The 22,469-nt window shown below is 30.9% G+C and overlaps 3 protein-coding genes across 3 annotated transcripts; 1 reads left to right on the top strand and 2 right to left on the bottom strand.

Annotated features, from left to right (window-relative positions):
• Nucleotides 1-2,076: 2,076 nt before the first annotated feature.
• HELRODRAFT_160542 (hypothetical protein) lies at nucleotides 2,077-3,702 on the bottom strand (the record flags this gene model as incomplete). The annotated part of the gene is made up of 3 exons (XM_009017495.1): nucleotides 2,077-2,178; nucleotides 3,163-3,257; nucleotides 3,588-3,702. The coding sequence occupies 3 exons, from the start codon at nucleotides 3,700-3,702 to the stop codon at nucleotides 2,077-2,079; spliced, it is 312 nt and encodes a 103-aa protein (XP_009015743.1).
• Nucleotides 3,703-12,204: 8,502 nt separating this feature from the next.
• HELRODRAFT_160541 (hypothetical protein) lies at nucleotides 12,205-12,576 on the bottom strand (the record flags this gene model as incomplete). The annotated part of the gene is made up of 1 exon (XM_009017494.1): nucleotides 12,205-12,576. The coding sequence occupies one exon, from the start codon at nucleotides 12,574-12,576 to the stop codon at nucleotides 12,205-12,207; it is 372 nt and encodes a 123-aa protein (XP_009015742.1).
• A 2,310-nt stretch (nucleotides 12,577-14,886) lies between these two features.
• Nucleotides 14,887-18,420, top strand: HELRODRAFT_160540 (hypothetical protein; the record flags this gene model as incomplete). The annotated part of the gene is made up of 6 exons (XM_009017493.1): nucleotides 14,887-14,929; nucleotides 15,805-15,987; nucleotides 16,615-16,688; nucleotides 17,464-17,632; nucleotides 17,828-18,057; nucleotides 18,217-18,420. The coding sequence occupies 6 exons, from the start codon at nucleotides 14,887-14,889 to the stop codon at nucleotides 18,418-18,420; spliced, it is 903 nt and encodes a 300-aa protein (XP_009015741.1).
• Nucleotides 18,421-22,469: the final 4,049 nt, after the last annotated feature.

Genomic DNA, 22,469 nt, shown 5'->3' with positions numbered 1-22,469 from the left:
GTGCTGTTTGTTCAGTTGATGATGTTTGGTTTCATGTTTTCATATTAGATATGTGCTGTACTTCTCGTGTCATCCTATTTGATTGCTGCCCGCTTTCATCAAAAATGTACCAGTATGTGTGTGTATGTGTGTGTGTTTTTGTATGTATATGTATATATTTAGAGATGTGTGTATGTATGCATATATGTATGTATGCTTGGTTGTGTGCAGTGGCGGATCAATAAAACTTAAATTAAATGTTTAAATTTTTACCAGGGTTTAAAATTTTGAAAATATTTAAATTTTCACTGGGGATGGCAAAATTTTGACGAGAGGTCCAAGATTTGTGGTATTTGTGGCTGACGAACATAGATACGTCACTGGTTGTATGCATGTTCCTACCAATAAGTTTGTTATGTCCTAATAAATTGATGTACATGTGTTACTTATGTATGCATGTATGTTCACATGTTTGTTTGTTTGATTGTTTTTAAACAGTTCATATGAACAACCGAAATGATTAAATAAAAATTTCTATCTATCATTATCTATAAACAAATATATTAATATTTTCACGAAATTTTGTCAACTTGCATGTTTTGCATGTTATTTAAACAAAGTAATAGAAATGCATTGGGGAATGAGTACTAACTGATTAGTAGGTACGTCGGTATTTGTTTGTACGTTGTGCAACTGGAATTTTGAGATTACGTCGTAATTGTAAAGGAATTGATGTTCATGCCTGCAATAGGTGTGTGTATGTGTGTTTGTGTGTGCAGTGTAAATTTAGGACGCTTTTTTGCATTTTTGAGTCTATCTCTAGTCCGAGCGTGTGTGTGGTGTACACAATTGTATACGTACCAAACTAATTATTTTAAAAAAATGTCATAAAAATGTGTATGATTGTTGCTCATGTTCTGTTAGCTGCCAGTATTTGCTCTTATATGTTCTGCATGCGTTCAAAACAACATTAAAAAGGTGATAAACATTGGACAGGCAACGAATTAAATTATGAACAAGAAATTAATTAAAACAAAACGTAATAAAAAAAATGTTGTGATTGAATAAGGAGAGATGAAACATGTAGGAGAAAACAACATCTTTTTTGCAAGCCGTTTCAATGTTTGCTCATGTCTTCATGACATGTTTGTGTGTTTGTTTGTATGTATGTATGTGTTGCAGTTGTGTGTGTGTGTATATGTGTGTGTGCGTGTATTAGTACGTATGTGTGTGCACATGCTTGCAGTGCTTTTTTTAATGGGTGTTGTAGTGCTGTGCTTGTATTTAAACGGGTTCCTATGCGTTGTTAATGTTTTCTGTAGTTTTCTAATGAGTTTTTTTTAGATGTTGTTATTCATGAAGACTCATTTTCTTGCTAGGTTGTTGTTTAACCTGACAACCGTAAAAGACTCAATATAGAAAAGAGGTCTTCTTTAATTTTTAATTAATTTGTTTATATAAAAAAATTCAAATTAAAAACAAATAAGCAAGCGAATAGAAGTAGAATCATAAAACTGCCTGCATAATTACTCTCCACAAATGCATAGTAGAGCAGACGCAGAAAGCAAAACACTTTTTTAGCCGTAAACACGTCATGAAAAAGAAAATGAAAAATCTTTTATCGTCTTCGAGTGAATGAAAGCAATTGGAATTGAATGGAGGCATTTATTGATTGCACGAATGAAGCGCTCCATAAATGACGTTTTCTCCGCTCACCGTCTTCATTCTTCTCTCATTTTTATGTTTTTTTTGCGCAAAAGTATTTCTAAAGTTTGGTGTATGCGATGTGTTGAAAGTTATTATGAAACATCTTATTATATAACATAATATTTCTTTATATGATATGACTGTTATATGCAATGACAAATCGTTACTTATTGTGTCTAGCTATTTGAAGTGAACTTATCGTAACAGCTCTTTCTAAACTTTATGATCAATAATTAAAATTTTAAAAAATCCTGTACAAAACATTAATTGAAGAAACAATTGTTTATATTTATTAAAACGTATTTTAATGATATTTATTTTGTTTTGGTAAAGTTTGAAATACAACTTAACATCAGCAGAACAGAATATATAATGATGCCTGAAGTCCTTTCAAAGAAACATTTCAAACTTGAGATTGCACACCCCTCCACTCACAGGCAGATGCTTGAGTGCTGATGCTTCATATGCAAACCTCCATTTTCCTGTCCAACTCTTCAGGAAAGTAAACAACATGTAGTGAACAGGATGTGGTGAACAAGGTGTGGTGAACAAGATGTGGTGAACAAGGTGTGGTGAACAATTTATGGTAAACAATATGAAACAAACAAAATGTTTGTGGTAGAAATGTTTGAGGAATTGAATAAATCAGACCTGGCTGCTGACAACACCGCTTCTTAAACTTAAGCCGCCTTAGTGCTTCTTTAAATAAAATCTTCTTCATTATTCAGTCTCAACATTTTTTCAAAATGATGTGGTGCTTAGTTTCCAAAACTGCCGTAGAAGAATTGAAATGTTTTAAATATTTGAAAATTTTTTTTCTTCTCTGATTACATTGAATGTTTAATTTTTTGTAATTCCATACAAAAAATTATTTAAAAATTAATATATATATATATATATATATATATATATATATATATATATATATATATTGATAAAACTTGAGTGTCACACATAATCATTGACCTTAAAAGACGAAAGCTATTGTAACGGTGACAATAGTCTCGATGAAAATATTAAAAACACTAATTGAATACAACTTGTAGTACAGAACACAATGAATTGAACATGTATGTTACGTTTTGTTGTAGCATGTTTTGTTAACAAATGTTTGTAGAATAAAAATCAGAAAGAGACAAGTGGTGAGATGAACTTTATTCGCACGAATATTAGTTACTTAGAATTATTTTCATTGTTTTTTTTTACTATCAGCAATCAATCAGCAAGCAGAAATCGAGATAGTAATAGTAGTTGTACTAGTAGTAGTAGCAGTAATAGTAGTAATTATAATAGTAGTAGTAGTAGTAAAAGTAGTAGCAGTAGTAGTATTGGTAGTGTTGTAATCGTAGTGGTAGTAGTACGCATAAGATTAATAGTCTTAGTAGTGGTTTGTATGGAAGAAGTTTATATGTTGAGCTTCATTCAATTAAGCCATAGGTAATGCACTCTTGCTAGCTTTCATTAGCATCATCTAACTTTGCTTGACATCCACAAGTTCATTCTCAGTCTTTTAAATGGGAGTGGCGAAACACCGATGGCAGTTAATTGAAGTTCTAGAGTAGAAACTATGTCTGATTTTGAGTTATGTTAAACAAATTTTTGCAAATTCTTGTTGAAAAATCCTTAAAAAAATTATTTTAAACAAATTGAATAAAATAAAATAGCTTACAATATATTCTAGATTAAAATTTTACTAAAACAAAAACATAGAAACGATAAATTCATTTATAAATCTGACGTACGTAACGTAACGATCACCATGGCACAGCTGCTGCTCCCAACAATCGAGTGACTGTTGATATATTTGTATGCTACGCTCCTGCATTTATTCATCTCTTCATTCATTTATTCCTTTATTTGGAAATGTTTATGGTATGTTCAGCTAATAAAATGTGTCTTACAGTTGGCCTGAGTGAGTTGTTTATACGTGCGTATTTTTATATGGCTTTTTCTTGTTCCTTCCATGTTTACGAGACTGATGAGTGGAGTGCCTGGATTGCTGTGACGCGCCTTCATTGTAAGTTCAATTGTCTCTACATTAATCCATGTTCGGTGATAAATAATTGTGAAAATAATAATAAATAAGCGTGTAAGTTCAATGCTAATTTTTACAATTTTGGTGATTGATGAGAATATTTTTAAATGGTTAAAAATTTTTGTGTTGTTCCTTGAATAAGCGTGTGGTTAGCTAAATAAAAATTTGAAATATATCAGCTGTGCCATTTATTACTTTCAAACAGTTTTCATAAATTTACAATTCTGTTCGTAGAGGAACGTGATTCAGTATTCAACACAAACCGCGACTGCGTGACTAACTTTGCAAGTTTATTATAAATTACAAATTCTACATTGTCTGTTTAACAAAAAAATCAAGTATGTTTCATTCAATGAAATTTATGAAATCTTATGAATTCTAAAATGCAGCAAATTTGTTAAAATATCATTAAGACAAGATTACATAGATATATTTGTGTTAAATCTTAATTAGTGAATTCGCACTTGCATACATTTATAATCAAAACGCCTACTTTTTAATCAACACATTCTTTACTTTGCTATTAATCACAATCTTGTGCCAGTTTTTCAATAGATATTTTTATTTTTATATCAAAAGTTCGTTATTCATTCATTTATTTGAAAAATAGCCATCCAAAAAAAAACTTTGGTTAAACGGATTAAGTCTTAATTTTGTTCGACAGAAATTATATTTCCAAGTTGTTGCATAAACTTTATGAATCACCCAACATATGTTGCGTTTACAGAGCACATCACATTGTAATTCCCCCAACATATGTTGTACATGCAACAAGGGATGTCTTTCCAATATTTCATCCTATCCATTCAACTGCTAAAAATGTTGCATTTGAATTTATATATTTAAAAAAAATAATAATTTAAATGAAAAAATTCAGCAACTCTTATATTTCAGTAAATAATTTTACTTTAATGAATATTTACCATACATCTATCTATAGTGATGTTCACATGGCTTGCTGCAAACTCCCCGCAATAAATTGCAAGATGCCAAGTAATTTTAAATCTCTCTAATGGTCATTAGTACTGTTGTTAATAGCCAGGTTAACTTTGATCAGCAAGGATCAGTAGGACATTAATAACTGAGACACACAAACACACAAACGTACAAATACATGACAGTTTTCAAACACACGTTTCAAATAGTGCACTCACACAATGGCATAAATAGCTGGAGCTTGCTGAATCCAATGCCACCACACTCAACTCTAGAAGTGATTTATTAAATGTGGCAAATCTTTTCAGCAGAGTATATGTAAATAAAAATATTATTAATATCATTTCAAGTGAATTAATATATCTTGAAAATACTGAGTAGTCTTTCATCATGTATATTGCATTGTAGAGTGTGGCCGGTGTGTTAATATCTTACCCTCTCTCTCCCTCTCTTTCTCTCTTTCTTACACATATAGTGTTTTAGTCCGTGATTAAAATAAATCTTTAGATTTGTATAGCAAAGAACCAAACACGTACCTACACATATCACATATACGCGCGTGCACTCGTGCGTGCGTGTTTACGCTGCGGGCTCCAGGGTTGAGGAAACGCGTTGGAACATTTAAATTGATTTAATTTTTAAGGATTTCTTAGAAAAGTTGTTTTTCCTTCATATCTTTCAATCAGGCTTGCTGTCGCTTAACATTTATATTTAATCGGGTTGTTTTAAATCTTATGTCTATATTCAATTATCTTATCACCAGTCAGATAGTTCATTCTAATTTTCAGGATCTTAAAATTCATTTTCAAATTAATTAAACATATCAGCTACAATATTAATAATAAAAGGGGCTACTGGAAAAGTCAACCATGTTATCAATGATAGTAGTAATAATAACATATAAAAAATAGACTCTGCTGAAACTGATTTGTTTGCTAGTTAATTAGTAAATTACAACAATATAATCAATATAAATTATTACATTTCACTCTTCAATGTTTTCCAAAAACATCGACAACCAACACACAGTTTATGTGGACAAACATGGAACAACGCATCACACACGGCATTCATTGCCGGACACTACCTTTACAGCGTAAAAAAAATAAAATTTAAAAAAAATAAAATTTAACAACCGCAACAAAATTTTTGAAATGAAATGTATTAACAGGGAGTTTAATTAACTCGTACGAAGTGATGCGACGGACAGGACAAATCATTATGAGTTGCATCAAGCTGTTTTGCAGTGATGCTTAACCTTTATCTATATCAACTTCAACACTTTTCAACTAGCCATGCAATTCACCCATCTATCTATAATTTTTATATTAAATAATTATTTTACAAAATTACTCACATATTTATTTGATTTATTCGTCTATTTATTTGATCATTAATCTATCTATCGTTTCAGTTATTCATTTATTTTGGAGTTCATTTATTTATTTCAAATATTTTCGCTACCACATTTTTAATAATCAAGCCAACATTGATTAATTCATCATCATGCCATTGGCAATCTTTTTTTTCACCCAACTGTCCATCAATTCATCTATTCATCCATCCATTTATTCATACATCTATACATTCATCCATCCATCAATCGATCCATTCAATCGTCTCTATGAGATACGTGTGATATGACATGCATGTTGCAAACGTGACGCGAGATTTTAATGAACTAATGCTCACTGATCTCTGCGTTTGTTTGTCTGTTTGATTGTTTGTCTGTGCCTTTATTTTCGTCTGTCTATTTGTATTGGTCTGTGTATGTCCGTGTCTGTCCAATTGTCTGCGTAAGTCTGTGTATAGCTGGCTGTGTATAATTGCCTGTATGTGTCTTTCTGTCTGTTTTTTTACCTGTTTGTATTTATTTGTCTCTGTTTAGTTTTATTTGTTTTAGTCTGCTATGTTTAGTTGACAAGAGGAAATTTAAAAAATGAGAAAAATTAGCATCGTAATTGAAATCTTTTTGAAAGACATAATATTATGTGCATTGTTTTGAATTTCAAATTTGTAGAGGACTGCAAAGAGATTTTCCAGAAAAGTTTTGCATTCAATTTTCATTAGTTGCTGTCCAGTAAAAATTAAAATTAGTTTCAGTACACAACAACGTGGAAAAACACGTTGAAGGAAAAATATCCAAGTTGTGAGTCAACGGATCTTGAGAGGAATTATTTATTGGCAAGGAGGCGGTTGTTGGTGTGTTCGCTGCGCTGTTGTTCTGAGGTTACGTTTTGTTGAAATGTTATTGTTGTGATGTTTTATCAAATTGTTTTTGTTGTTTTGTTAGGTTTTGTTGTTGTATGCCTTTCTTTGTTGCCGTGTCATAGTTGATGTTTCTGTGGTATAGTTTTTAATTCCAAAATTTTGTTGTTTTTGCTTATAATAATTTCAAATGCACATTGCACACGAGTACATGTTCTCACACCCACACATGTTCACAAACACAGACGCACATGCAGAACAGCATGCTGGCGGGAAGCACACATAGAGAACAAAACCTATCAAACAAATCAAGAAAAGAGTGAAGTATGTTTGTGCTGAATGAGCCTTTTCAGTTGCTGATAATGCATTTCACGCGTGTGTACGTTGAAATAATTGGAATCTCCCAAGAGACTGCGTTGGGAGATGCATGTATGACATGGTCGTGCTAGTCTGCATATATATACAATACAAACATGTTGGTCATAAAATTTATGTAAAATAATGGTAAACTACTCGGGAATTAATTTATATTAAAATAAACAAATTTAAATACGCGCTCACCAAACGCATAAAAATATATATTTCCAGTTAGCATACATAAAAGGAAACAAACATTTCAATACACGTGTGTGTGTGTGTTGAAAGGATGAAATGGATCTAAAAAATTATGGAAACCTACTTGGGAAGCAGCAGGGCTGAACAAATATTCAACAAACAAATCCAATGTTTGCTGTTCTTTATTTTTATTCATTGATGTATATATATATATATAATATAATAATTGTTTATTTTAATATAAATTAATTCCCCAGTAGTTTACCATTATTTTACATAAATTTTATGACCAACATGTTATATATATATATATATATATGAACTTACAACATTATGAACTTAAAACAATATGAAGCAACATATGCTTGCTTGGCCACTGGAATGTTTTGTTTGTTTGTTTGCTGTTTTGTTTGTGGTTGGCTGACTAGTTGGATTGGCTGGTTGGATGGGTGTGTTTTTTTAACCGGTTGGAAGATTTGTTTTTGGTTAGTTGTCTTTTGGCTGGCTGGATGGCAGGTTAACTGGTCAGAAGATTTCTTGCAGATTTTTACCAATGTTTCGGAACTTGTTACCGATTAAAAGTTCAATCAATTATTTGAAATGCAAAATATTTATTAATACTTTAACTAATTGTTTATTATCAAAAAAAAATTATTAAAATACGTCTTTTGCTTTTTACGAATCTACATAAGACGAGAATCATCTGTCAAAAACTACAATTTATTAAGAAATATTTTGTAATAATTTTGCAATAAATAATTGAAAGTTAAACAACGTCTGATCAATTCAAAGATGGATTACATTGAAGGTATTTAGTTGCAGCCTTAAGCCATTAAACGTTCGATACGCGCCTCCTTTGTCAAAATTTTAGACAAAAATGGCTCCTAACGAACGTGCAGACGTAAAAAATCAATGCTAACGTGTATTATTTATTACATACCTATATGACTTGATTTTCAATATACATAATTTATGGCAGTCTATTTTTGCAATGATAATTAGTGCAAATAATTGACTTTGAAATATTCGACCAACACCCGAAAAACACTTCTAATCATTAATGTTTAAAATTCACAGTACAAAATGTAATAAAATGAACTTAAACCGAGCATTCAAAACGTAGTTACCTAAATATGATACCTGACTAGTTACATTTTCACATTTTAACCTAGTTTTAGTTAAAATTTATAAATTTTTATAAATTTACATATTCACAAACCAAACTTAATTAATATTAAAATAAATTTATGTAATTTGCAAATTTTTAGCAAAATAAACAAAACAAATATACATAAAAAAAAATTGTTGAGTAATATGATACCAACTTAACTTCGATCAATCGTTGATTCTCTACTCTACTCATTTTCCAAATCTTCACTACCAAAAAAACCACCACTTCCTAAGTCAACATCACATAAGCAATATTTACCAGCCATCATACAACCATGCAACAAACATGCAACAAACATGCAACAGCGTAGACAGACGCGAATGATTGCACACATGCATGCATGCATATTAACGTTCTTACGCTTAATGAGGTCAAACGATTAAGCCAAATGGTTCGAACAAATGAATACTACATTGTGGGGATCGCTCAACCACTAATCTTTTCCTTTTGTAGACGTGGATTCAATTGCTTGAATGTAAATTCATCAAATAAATGATGTATTTGTAGTGTAGTGTATGTATAAATCATGGTGTATATGTATATGTGTGTTTGTGTATTTGGTTGTTTACAAGTATGTTTCTGAGTGAGTGGAAACGTGTTAGTGTATATATTTATATGTGTGTGTGTGTGTGTGCGTGTGCGTGCGTGTGCTTGTGCGTGTACGTGTGTGTGCGTGCGCGCGTGTGTGTGCGTGCGTGTGTGTGTTTTTGTCTGTGTACATATGGTACAACTTGATTGATGAGCATATTTACAATGTACATTTTTTCATATTCAGAGAATTTATTATTTACAACCGCATACATTCATTTACATTTGAGTATTTCATTAGATTTTTATTGAAACGTTAATTAAAAATCATCAGTATGAAATTAGTCATGATAAACATAACTTTTTAAGAACATGCACTTCAAAGATATTATTATCATGTGGTATAAAAGCTATAAATAACCAGATACGAATACAATGACAATGCAGATGACGCTACTGCTGATGAAGACAAAGATGACGACACTGATAATAATGACGACGACGACGATGATGATAAAAATGATGACGATGATGACGACGATGATGATGCAGACGTTGTCTTAAATACCTTGGAGAATACGATAAGGCGATTATGGTAATGAGGATGAATAGAATACAGATGATGATGTTGACGATGACGGAGGTGGTTGTGATGGTACTTAAGATAATTATGATGTCGTGATGAGCAGGATGCGTTGGTGATATGAAGGGTTGTCATCATAAGAGGATTAAAAACGTTGTAGAGAAGATGATGGAGTGATAACGATGATCGCCCTGACGATAAGACGAGTGTGATGGTGGAATGATTGATATGATGATGAAGATTACCAAAATGATGTGAAGGTGATAACAGTAATAAAATGAAAATGATAATGACTGTGGTGGTGATGATGCTTTTACGTTCACGATGGCGTTATGTTACGTGTTGATACTAATGAATAATTCAGTTGATTTATTACAAGCAACATTTTTGACAGAAGCATAAAATAGCACAAAAAGGCTGAAAATAGCACAAAAAACATTAAAAACATAAGAAAAGAAAAGAAAAATACTAATAAAAATATTTAAATAGTTGTGTCAACGAAAAGTGTAGTTGTATGAAAGTATAATGGTAAAATAGTATTTTTGAGAAAGCTTTTAACCATAAAGTTTCAAAGTTACAAATCAATAACCAGCAACCACACCTTGAATTTTTGGACAAAAATCAATTCCTTCACTTTGGCTTATTTTAATAAAACTGGAAACATTAGAAACACATAATGAATGAAGTGTACGTTGTTGTCTGCACATTGTCACAGCGGTTGAACCGCGATCAAAGCTGAAAATTTCGATAGTATTGATTTAACAAAGTGAAAAAACTCAGAATGTATAAAAACACGCCTTGTTGAAACATTTCTAACGGCAAAATTTTATATCTTAATGTTAGTAAAATGATGACAACGAATAGGATGATGATGGTGGTTATAATTGTGGTGAAGATGATGGCAATGATGATGATGCTAATGATATTTTAGGGTGAAAATAATATAAATGAATAAAATGAGAAACAACTAATCAAAATGGTTCATATAAAAAGCCACGTAGATTTAAATATTTGAAATTTATACAAAACTGCTGAGTAAAAATACAAACACAATTAATAAATGATGCTGGGTTTGTTATTAAAACGGCTGAAAATATATCAATAGACATAAAACGCATGCCACGGTTGGTGATGATGGTCAGTTCTGACGGCAATGATAAAGATGAGTGCAATGATATAAATGATGAAAATGAGTGTATGATAATAAGGATGACAATGACGTAGTTGGTATCCTAGGAAGTGCCTAGCGACATGACTTAGTGAGTGGAACGATGATTTACTGGGTGCTTATGAATTCCTTTGCATAATAATCATATTTCTTTGCCAGGACTCGCACCTAGGTACTTTCTTCTATTTTGCATACAAATTGTGTGACGCGCTTCATATGAAAATTACTAACACCAGTTGATTTTTTGTTTTAATTTTCAGCTAAACACAAAAAAAAATTCAAAAATGCTGCCATTTAAAATACAAGCCTTTTATCAAAAAAAGCAAAAAAATTTAGGTCTACGATTATAAAGACAGGCATCAATTTAATAGCAATTGTTCTATGAAAGTTTTGGATAGGGGTTATTGGTTATCTTATTCATGAAAATAAGAATGTAGCATTATTTTGTATTTTGCCACACAAATAAGTTAATCTTTACATCTACAAAGCACGATGTGGGATGAAAAACCACAAACGAAAGTCATCAATAAGAAAAAAAACTTTTAGAGGGGCCATTTTGAAAGACATCAAAAACGCCACCTCCAGTGACACAAAAACGCCTTAAACATAGCCATCATCATTACACTTTGCTGTGATCATCTTAAACACAACCACCATCATCATCATTACTGGCCACCTCCAACAAAACCAACATCATCATCATCAACACTACACATTACGATGACCATCTTGTCCGAATGTTCTTTCAGCACCGCCTCATTGAAATTCATACGTATCCATACGCGGGCTGTAACACTACATTCCCGTATAAATCAAACTTACAATGCACGGCGCGTCTTTCCTTCAAATGACACTATGGCTACCATTTTATTATTTAAATTTATGCTCAACAAACTAATTTCATTTTTTTCCTTTTTCTATTTTTCCATCATCCAAGCGGTATGTGATAGGCCTTTTATGGTAACTTATATATATGTAAACTAATTTTGGCTAGCGTCAAAAATATAAAAAAAATTTAATATAACAAAATAATGCAAATTAGTTTGAAGAGGGAATTTGGAGTACCTTTTATAAACACGTAATATATTGTTTGGAATGAATTTTATTAGATGCAAATTTTTTTCAAAAATAATGTTTTTAGTTTCGATTTCTAAATGCCAAAAATATATACATGAAACATAAATATACGTAAATATATATGCATTTATTCCATTCTTCATATTAATCGTTTTTGTATTCAAAGGTTCAGATCAATAATAGTAGAGAGAGAAAAATGATGATGAATTGAAAAGCAACAATCAAAAACAGACATTTACAAACACTTAGCCAGTCAGTCAGTTACCGAATGGCTGATTGAGTATTGTTGGTGGTGATGATGCAGAAGTTGGAGATATTGTTGAAGTGGATGTTGTTGAGATGTTGAAAGCAGGCACAACTCTGTGAAGGATGACGATGGCGAAATGAGATGACTTTTCTGGTGATGATGTTTTTCGAAGCTGAATAAGTTGGTGTTTGAGCAGCTGCAACCACAAGATGATGTGTCGAGACGTGTGACCTCTAAGTATGAGTGATGCCCAGGGGTTTACCTCGGTGGGTGGGAACCAGAATATAGTGTGTAGACCTGTTTGAGGGATGGAGTGATGGTCGAGTTGATTGAGGTCAGCCCCAATGATGAGTTTTGAGTCGCTTCCCAATGCAGTGTTCATGTAGCGATTTTACGTCATGCCGGCAACTTTCACCAATGAAATATATGCCACATCCTCAAATGACCAACCACATTTGATGTATGGTGTTTGTTGAGTATCATTATTAATTTATCTATTTAACGTCGATCGCTATTATGATTAATGAGTGGGAAGCAATTAACTCTATGTATGTACAAGCGAGTCAGCAAACCCTGGACGGTTGATTATTTTCATTTAGATAATTTTCATTCGTTCGTTCGTTCGTTCGTTCATTTACTCATTTGCTCACTCCTCATTCATTCACTCAATTATTCATTTATTTATTCGTTGTTTATTTTATTTTTGGTTAACATTTTTTTATGTTTGTTTCGTTTATTCATTTTTAATTGCGGTTTTTGAATACCTCATCATATTAACTTAATTCAAAATTAATCTGAACATAGTTAACAAAATTTTTTTCAAATACAAAGTTAATTTTAGGTTTCATTTATAAAAATTGAAACAATATACGTTCTCAAATTTTTTCTTTTGTTAAACTACGTATATATATATACATCAATTGATAAAAATATTTATCATATTGATAAAGAATTGAAAAAGAATTGAATTGAAATAAATTGATAACAAAATGACATAACATAAATATGTATTTCGAGTAATTTGATAGAAAAGTGTATGATCCGTGTTAAATCTAAGATAACCTGCCATGTACGTTTGCGTGTCTCTAATTACTAATTAGTGTTTTTCCAAAACCGAATATGTAGTTGGCTGTAGTAAATTTACTGTGTGTGAGGATCTTGTGTATGAAACTGCACACACACACACATACATACACACAAAAACACAAGCAAAAAACATTTATATATATATATTATATATATATATATATATATATTAAAATATATAAATCACTATTTTATATTAATAATCATGCCATTTAAAAAGAGTTGAATGAAAATCTATCTTCTCTCGCATTAAATTTGCACCTGCGCATTCGTGTATTTAATTTTATTTTAGCTGCCATTACAAATATAGATCTATATTTATATCGCTATTTAGTTATTGAATTTTTTCATTATAAAAACATTGAAAGTAGGGGCCTTATACGTACGAATGGATGTCTGTTTAAATATTCATAACCTTTCTACACTTTTGTATATATATTTTATTACAATAAAAATTTGATGTGAACACGTATATGTTGATATATATATAAATATATATATATAAATATATAAATATATATATATATATATATATATATATATATATATATATATATAGGAAGAAGACCCTAATGTATACAGTATTATATGAATTCTACCGATTTGTTTGCATTTAAAGTTTGTCTTTTCAATTTTCCTTACAAGAATTTTCTGAAAATTGTTCATTTTATTGAAAATAAGATTATTATCCAAGTTTTTCATGAAACTTGTTGTTATTCAAATGTATCTTATAGATAGGCCTTATTTCGATTTTCAACATTTCATCTTTAGTGCATATTTGGTTTATATAGTTTCTTTAAACCAAGCATAGTTAATTTTTTAGCAAAGTAAGTTGTCGATGAAGGATACGACACCAGTTAATCAACTTGAAAAAAAAATAAAAAATTATTTTAAGTAAAAGTATCAATAGCTTCGGTATCAAATACATATGTAATATGTACATTAAGGTGGTCACAAGAAATTTTTTTTCAAAATCTTATCGGGGGAACCCACTAAATTGTGCCACTTGACCAAAAATTGACATTTGTAAAGTTTTAGCTCAATTGGATAATGCTAACCCGTGCCTCATCGAGGTTGAAATTTCGAAAAATTGGAAAATTTCGAAAAAACGCAGTTTTTGGTTTGTAAATAAAAACGGTTCACTCTAGAAACATGATTTTGGTTTTATTTTGTTCATTGATTAGTTTTCTTCAAATGTTACTATGATCACTATTTAGCTACAAATTATAGTTTCTGACATATTTGCATTGTTACAGATACACATTGGAAAAACCTTGAATTTCTCCATAACACAAAAACACACAATAACTTATTTACTATTACTAACCCGGGTGCTCTATGTTGCTTTCATGTATTAATATTAAGATCTTTTGGTTTTTCTACGATTTCTCATTTTTGGTAAGGAGCAGTTGTACATTGGGATGGGAAATTACTTCCAGATATGTTAAATAAAGAAAATGTTGAAAGAGTTGCAGTCTTAATTAGCTGTGGAGAAGAAGAATAGTTAATTGGAGTTCCCCAATTAGAGAATGGTGCTGGCAGTACAATTGCAAAATCTGTTTATTCAGAATTTGGAAAGTGGGGTGCACTTGACAAGATTCAAGCAATGTCCTTTGACACAACTGCCGTGAATACTGGCCGCATTAAAGGTGCTTGCGTTTTATTAGAGCAATTGATGGAGAAAAAATTATTGTATCTTCCATGTCGCCACCACATTTTTGAGGTAGTTTTGAGATCCGTTTTTGATGCTGTGATGGGAAAAACTACAGGCCCTCAATCGGATATTTTCAAAAAATTTAAAACTGAATGAAACAACATTGATAAAAAAATTTAAATCTGAAGTTAAAGATAAGAGTGTAGCCAGAAAATTGATTAATCCGGGTCAAATTTCAAGCTATCTTCTAGAACAATTAACAGTTCATCATCCAAGGAGCGATTACAAAGAATTGATTAATCTTTGTCTTATATTTTTAGAACGCTTTCCGTCAGAAAACATCGTGTTTGCGGCTCCTGGTGCTTTTCATCACGCAAGGTGGATGGCAAAAGCGATATATTCGTTGAAAATATACCTTTTCAGAGAACAGTTTCAACTGACAATTTTTGAAAAGCAAGGATTCCATGATATTTGCCTATTTATTATAAATATTTATGTGAAAGTGTGGCTGGATGCCCCGAAACCTGCACTTGCTCCAAACCAAGATTTACAATTGTTAAAATCTTTAGTAAATTACAATAGTCAATAAATTTATCTCAGATATATCAGTTTCAAAATCTTGAGCAGGCTGTTTTTTCATTATTCGATGATTCATTAAGTAATTGTGTAAAAAAGAGGATGGCAACAAATTAATATCTCAAGCAAATGAGGATGAAGAACTTGATGACTACTGTGATATGAAACCACTAATAAAATTAAATGAAGTATCAGAAATATTGGACAAAAATGCGGACCATTTTATTTCATCACAATCAAGTAATTTTTTAAAAAGATTTAATATTAATGATCAATTTTTGCATACCAATCCAGAATTATGGAGTAACAACGAAGAATATTTAATGAGTAAAAAGATTGTGGACGGATTAAAAGTTACAAATGATACAGCAGAAAGGGGTGTTAAATTAATAACAGATTACAACTCATGTATTACAAAAGAGGAAGATCAAAAATATCTTTTGCAAGTAATTGCTGAATGTCGGACAAAATTTCCTGGTTGCTCAAAAGCCTCCTTATCCGAGCCTCTACCTTTTGAACAACGAGTTAAAGTAGAAATTTATTTGATGTATAACAACTATAAACAATATAATATGAATAAAAAATGTGTTTATTTGTTAATAATATTGATTTAGATACAACGGTGTTATTTTAAAAACATTTCTTTATAAGTTATTGTGTGTTTTTGTGTTATGGAGAAATTCAAGGTTTTTCCAATGTGTATCTGTAACAATGCAAATATGTCAGAAACTATAACTTGTAGCTAAATAGTGATCATAGTAACATTTGAAGAAAACTAATCAATGAACAAAATAAAACCAAAATCATGTTTCTAGAGTGAACCGTTTTTATTTACAAACCAAAAACTGCGTTTTTTCAAAATTTTCCAATTTTTCGAAATTTCAACCTCGATGAGGCACGGGTTAGCATTATCCAATTGAGCTAAAACTTTACAAATGTCATTTTTTAGTCAAGTGGCACAATTTAGGGGGTTCCCCCGATAAGATTTCGAAATTTTTTTTTTACATATAGCATTGTAACCACCCTAATGTACATAATGAAAAATGTATGTGAATAATATGAATAATACGTAAAACTTTAAAAGTAAACAAAAATTTTTTTTAGAATTTCTGTCATCAACATACCTCAAGCCCCAAAAGAAATTTGATTTTCTCGATTGCCTCAAGCAGATGAGAAACGTAAGATTCAGTTTATTTTTTATCTGCATTGTATAAAAAAACTTATCATGTTAATGTCGACCTATATATAAATGATTAATATTTTTAGATTTTTTTAAACACTCCAAAATTTTAATTCTTTCTTACTAATTGTTTAAATGCTCACTTAGTTTGTTACTCACAAAATTGTTATTAATAATTTGCACCAACAAATACTTCAGACGACATATGTTTACCTCGAAAACTATCAAGCATCCCATGGTAACCTCGAAAGACGAACAAACAATTAAACAAATCAAAACCATATTTAAACATAAACAAACATGACATAACAGTATTTTAAGTGGTTCAGTAGATTAGAGTCTGTGTGAGAACCGCTGCGAGATACGTGTCTTATTACCATAACTTTCCGAGTTTGATCTTGATACTGTTGATTGATTCAGCGGAAACCGTCTCATCACTCAGATCACTCCAGGTGTTTACCACCCTACTGCTGAAAATTTTTGGTTGACGGTACTTTCTATTTTTTGGAGAGCTTGTATCTGTGACCTCATAATTCTATATTATTCTCTAGTTTAAAAAATCTGGTAAACGGTGTTTCTTCTTTTTTGGTAATCAATTTGTATGCCTCTATCAAATTTCCTCTGTTCCTTCTTGTTTCCAGTGTAGTCATACTACATTTTTTTCATTCTATACTTGTATTCAAGGTTTTTAAATCATTTACACGCATGCACGCACACACTACACACACACACACACACACAAAGTGGGCAAGATAATCATTCACCCCTACCAGGAACCATGGTACTGGGGACCGTGCAATGGTGAGGCGGCCCAAGCCTACCTGCATGCCTGCCCCGATGGAACTTTCATGTTGCGAGACAGCTCAGATGATTGGCACGTTCTCACAGTCAGCTACAGAGTCAACAGTAGAACGAGACATGTCAGGATTGATCACTGCAGAGGTTTTAGTCACAATTTTAACCTGGTCTTACCTCGTAATTACAATTTTATTTTGAGATATTTGTACGTTTGTCTTTCAAACTTTTATGCAACAGAATCTTACTTTATTTTTAAATTTAGAATAATTTTTTTCAAAAAGGTCAAAAAAAATTATTATTACACGAATATCTAATAAAAATAACATATTTAATTTTAAGATAAAATCTGCGTCAAGTATTCTACAACGAGCACAATGATTTCAGTAGCGGAGTTCCTCAACAGATTTCAAGATTACTATTCAAACTATTTTGCCAGAAGCACTTCAACAATTCAGTTTGCTATTATAAATGAGAAACAATTTAAAATAGCGCAACAACAGCAGCAACAACAACAGCAACAACATTACTTCTACATGACCAAGCAGAAGCCGCAACAAACACAACTTCAGGTTTCTAATGTCTCGTGTTACCTAGTGAAACAAAAAGACTCATCATTAATGTCCCTTGATAGAATGTCACTCAAATTTGCAGATCGAAATGATCAACTAAATTCCAGCTTTCATTCTTACCACAACCAATCAAACATGAATCCAGCCACCACAAATCAGCCGCCAGCTAGCCGCCAACCAATCAACGGCGATGGAGCACAATCCTACATTCCTCTTCTCTTCCCATTAATGAAACATTCCATCGTGGGTTCTTTGAAAAGTTTGTGCAGGACAAAAATTGTTCAGATCTTCAACACGTACCAACTCCAACTCAACAAACTCAACAAAGAACAGAAACAGCTTGTTATGGCATGTCTTGTGTGAACGACTTTTGTATGTACTTTAAACATTTTCAAATGCTTAACCTCGCAAAATATTTTTAATGTTATTTTATTTGCTTTTTACACGCTGAGTTGGTTCACTGACAGTTAAACTGAGACATTTTAACATATGTAAGTATGAATTTAAAAAAAATAAATAAATACAATTTACTATTTTTGTTCTATAATTTTTATCAGGCATGAGCTTTTAATTGAAACATCTTTCATTTTTACACTTCCGTTTGCATTTTTCATCGCGTTGATGAATGACAAAATTGTAACAAGCATTGTAACAAAATGCTTTTAAAATAGCGTAGCCAGCAGTCAATAATTCGTTAACTGAAAAATCAAAAATACATGCAATATATTCTTAAGGAATGATATATGTGAAGAAAACATATAATTTTGAAAGTGAAAAATAATTTTTTTTTCAGAATTTCTGTCCATATGTGGCTTCATATTTTGTGCACGTAATAAGAAAAACAATGGCTGTTTAACATGTGAAATTCATTGTCTCTGTCAATGTAAGAAATGTTCGTAATAAAAATTTTCAAAATCGTTTAAAGCACAGTTTCTTATTTTGCACAATCATTCGACAACCACCATTCAACGCAGTGATTCACTAAGTGGGTAAATTCGTATGACGAGCAACAAATGAAATTATTCCTTGTATTATTTGTTGACTTGTTAAATGGTCTACATTTGTCTCTATGTATATGATGATGAGTTTGAAACAAACATTTTTTACGACATTTCACTGTTTTTAAAAATAATTCAACCACACATTTTTTGCACGCGTACCATATCTTCACGTAAGATTAATTTGAAATTGATACTTTTTCATACTCAGTGTAGTGTTTGTTGTTCGTGTAGTTTTTGACATTGTCTGCGTCTTATTAATTGTCGTTGTGCGTATCTATAGCTGTCTCCACTATTTATCATCATGCGTGTAATTGAACGCGAATTAACGATGATAACACGCGTTTTGATGAAATTAATTATTATTTTCCTATTTATTACTATTGTTAATGTTACTATTTTTGCAATCATTATCATTTATTCGTTTATTTGTTCAGACGCATCAAATGCTAAGATTGATGGAAAGCCGATATTTACCCCTGGTGCACAAATTGTTAGTACCATAAGGCCGTTGCAAAAATTATTATTGCTATTTATTAAAATAATCCAGAATTATTGATATACAAATATTTATAAATGCTATTTTTGTTTTTGCTACATTCCGTGTTTTTTTGGTCGCAGTTAATTATTCCAAAATTTTTAAAAAATATTTTTGTTGCTTATTAATACAGCATTACAAAGGAATCATTTTTTACAAATAACCCATCATATGTTTTTTGTTTTTGCATTTTGGCAACGATTATCTTTCATTTTTAAATTAGAAAAATTTGTTTTCTTGCTTTTGTTTTTCAGTTCTTATTGTGAAATATCTTGTGTATACTTGTTCCACTACACATATACATACATACAAAATACTCACTCACTATCACTCAATACACAGACACACACACCCACATACACACACACACACGTATATAAAACACGCGTTACTATGACATTGTTTTATTTTTATTTATATATATACATATTTTATGACTGATTGTTTTGTTCCAACTTGCTCAGGTCTGCATTTCTGGTCCAATTTTGCATTGTTATATTTTCTTTCGTAGGCAGGTCATTATATGAATTTTTAAACAAAGTTTCGCAAAAAGAGTTTAAAAGCAACGGTAGTTTTGCACTAAACGAACTCCGTATAATAAAAACTTGTAGAAAGTACATTTCCGTACTTTAAATTTTTAGAAAATTTAAAAGTTTTAAAGAAAGATGATGTTATATAAAGGAACATTCTGTTTTAGTTACATTGCAACTCAGCTAGTGATATTGAAACTTTGTGGTTTACAACACTTCAGAACTGGGGTTGGAGACATCGATTGCGTTCAGCTGGAAATCTGATTGTGACGGATGCGAGTGAGAGTTGTTGCACGGTTGAAAACATTCCAACTTAATTCCAAACTACGCTAGGCAAGCTACGTTACGTTCGTACAGATATTTTTATAACATAATCATATTTTCATTTACTTCACTTTGAGAACAGAGTTGAAAATACTAGAACATGTTTACATATTATTCAAGTTTCATTGCGGAACTTTTTTGTTCTCGGTAGCTGTTGGTTAAAAGTTTGTCTCTGTCCAGGTTCTTCTAACAAATTGAAAAATGAATAGCAAATTGTTAAGAAAAAATTTAGAGGAAAATCAATCAAATAATCAGATGGAAATTAAATCAATTTCAGCCGATATACAACGCTAAACAAAATAAGTATTTCAGAGTCGGTATTTCCCTAGTGATGCATTCATGGTGAAACATAAATTATAAAAATTGTAAATATCTCTGCAATGTTTAAAAACAACGAAATATTTTGGCTATTTGGAGCGCTAAAAAGCTATGTCTTTACTCTTTGAAGATGTTAATTTGAAACTAAACCGTCATATATGGGAACCTTCAATTATTTATTACCGTTTAAGATTTTTGCAGATTTTTTTCAATTGCATACATTGTTTCCTTGTATCGCTACATTTGTGTCATTAAATAAATTAATGCTTCAAATCGTTCTTCTTTTTATCTCAAGTTTAAAACTTAGTTATTCTTAACTGGAATATTAGTTTTCTAGATTCAGAGAAACAGTTCAAATAATCATTTCTGAAAATATAAAAAATTTAAATTAACAAGACATTTAATTAGACAGGAATTCACAATACGAGTAAAATTGAGATTCACCTGTTCAGTGTCGAATTTAGATGGGTGCCGAAGAAGGATAGCAGTCCTCGTTATCAACAGTCAAAAACCATTTTGCGCTAATTTTTTTAAAATTTAGTCAAATAATATCGTTTAAATACATTTTATAGACAAAAACGCAGTTTCAAATATAAAAATTGACACATAATTGTGCTATAAGCAAACAAAAAGTTGCCAAGGGCAAGCATTTCTAATCTAGATCCACCCTTGATACACAGTTTTTAAAACATCACTTTAAAAATATTTTGTGACACACAACCTCAAAGTAGTTTTTGTGCCACATGGTAACTAGGTGTATGTTCAATAACTCAATATGTTTAGAAGTCTCTTGCGAATGAGAAATAAATTGAATCGTTCATTTGATCGTTCGTCATTCATTTTTCATTCGTTCATACAAATACAAGAAATTATTCATGAATTCACATTAATTTATCATGAAAGATTATAAAGCAGGAAAATAAATATAATCGACAACTTATTTTTAGAAATTGTAAAAGTTTCTAATGAGTATTTTAACTACCATGAAATGATGAAATAGTATTACAATGTGATATTTGAAATATCCATGATTCTCCAAGGGTTTCAGATAACTGGTTTATTTTTCTGGAGGTGTGAACTGTTACAAAAATTTTGAACTTAACTCAACAGATTGAAGTTTTTAACTTCTTCCAAAGTTTGTAAAGATTTTTTTAATTATTGATATAATAAAAAAATTAAACTGGGATTTTTTAGATAGCATAATTTACTTTTATTTAATGTATTAGAGATATTTCGACATATGAAAACATACAAAATTTATCAAGAAGATATCCAAACAAATAAAATATTAAACGGTAAGATTTTGAACTGGAGTGTATAAAAAATTAACAAACAACTTTATATCACGCAAGAACACGGAAGGCCCACGTACATGTAACATGGAGACGACATTTTATTGACTGATTAGAAGACGGAGACTTCTTCTTCTTCTTCTTCTTCTTCTATTAGTCTTCTCACTAATCATTTAATCGATATTTCACAATAATGTCTTCTTCTCTGCTACGTTTCTCATGTTTCTTGTTCATTTGTACTGGTTTTTAGCTATTTGAACATTCATTCCTACACTATTTCACATGTCTTTATATAATTGAAATTTATATATTTATCATTTTCCACGTTTTTATCATTAATACACAGTCGTACAGAAATGTGAATAGTTTGAAGTTTCAGTCATTGTATATGATTGTCAATTAATTTGCAAAT

The sequence above is a fragment of the Helobdella robusta genome (genome assembly GCF_000326865.2).
Source record: "Helobdella robusta unplaced genomic scaffold HELROscaffold_2, whole genome shotgun sequence".
Classification (NCBI taxonomy): Eukaryota; Metazoa; Annelida; class Clitellata; order Rhynchobdellida; family Glossiphoniidae; genus Helobdella; species Helobdella robusta.
The sequence above is the reverse complement of the archived record's forward strand: the minus strand, read 5'-3'. Positions and strand labels throughout refer to the sequence as shown.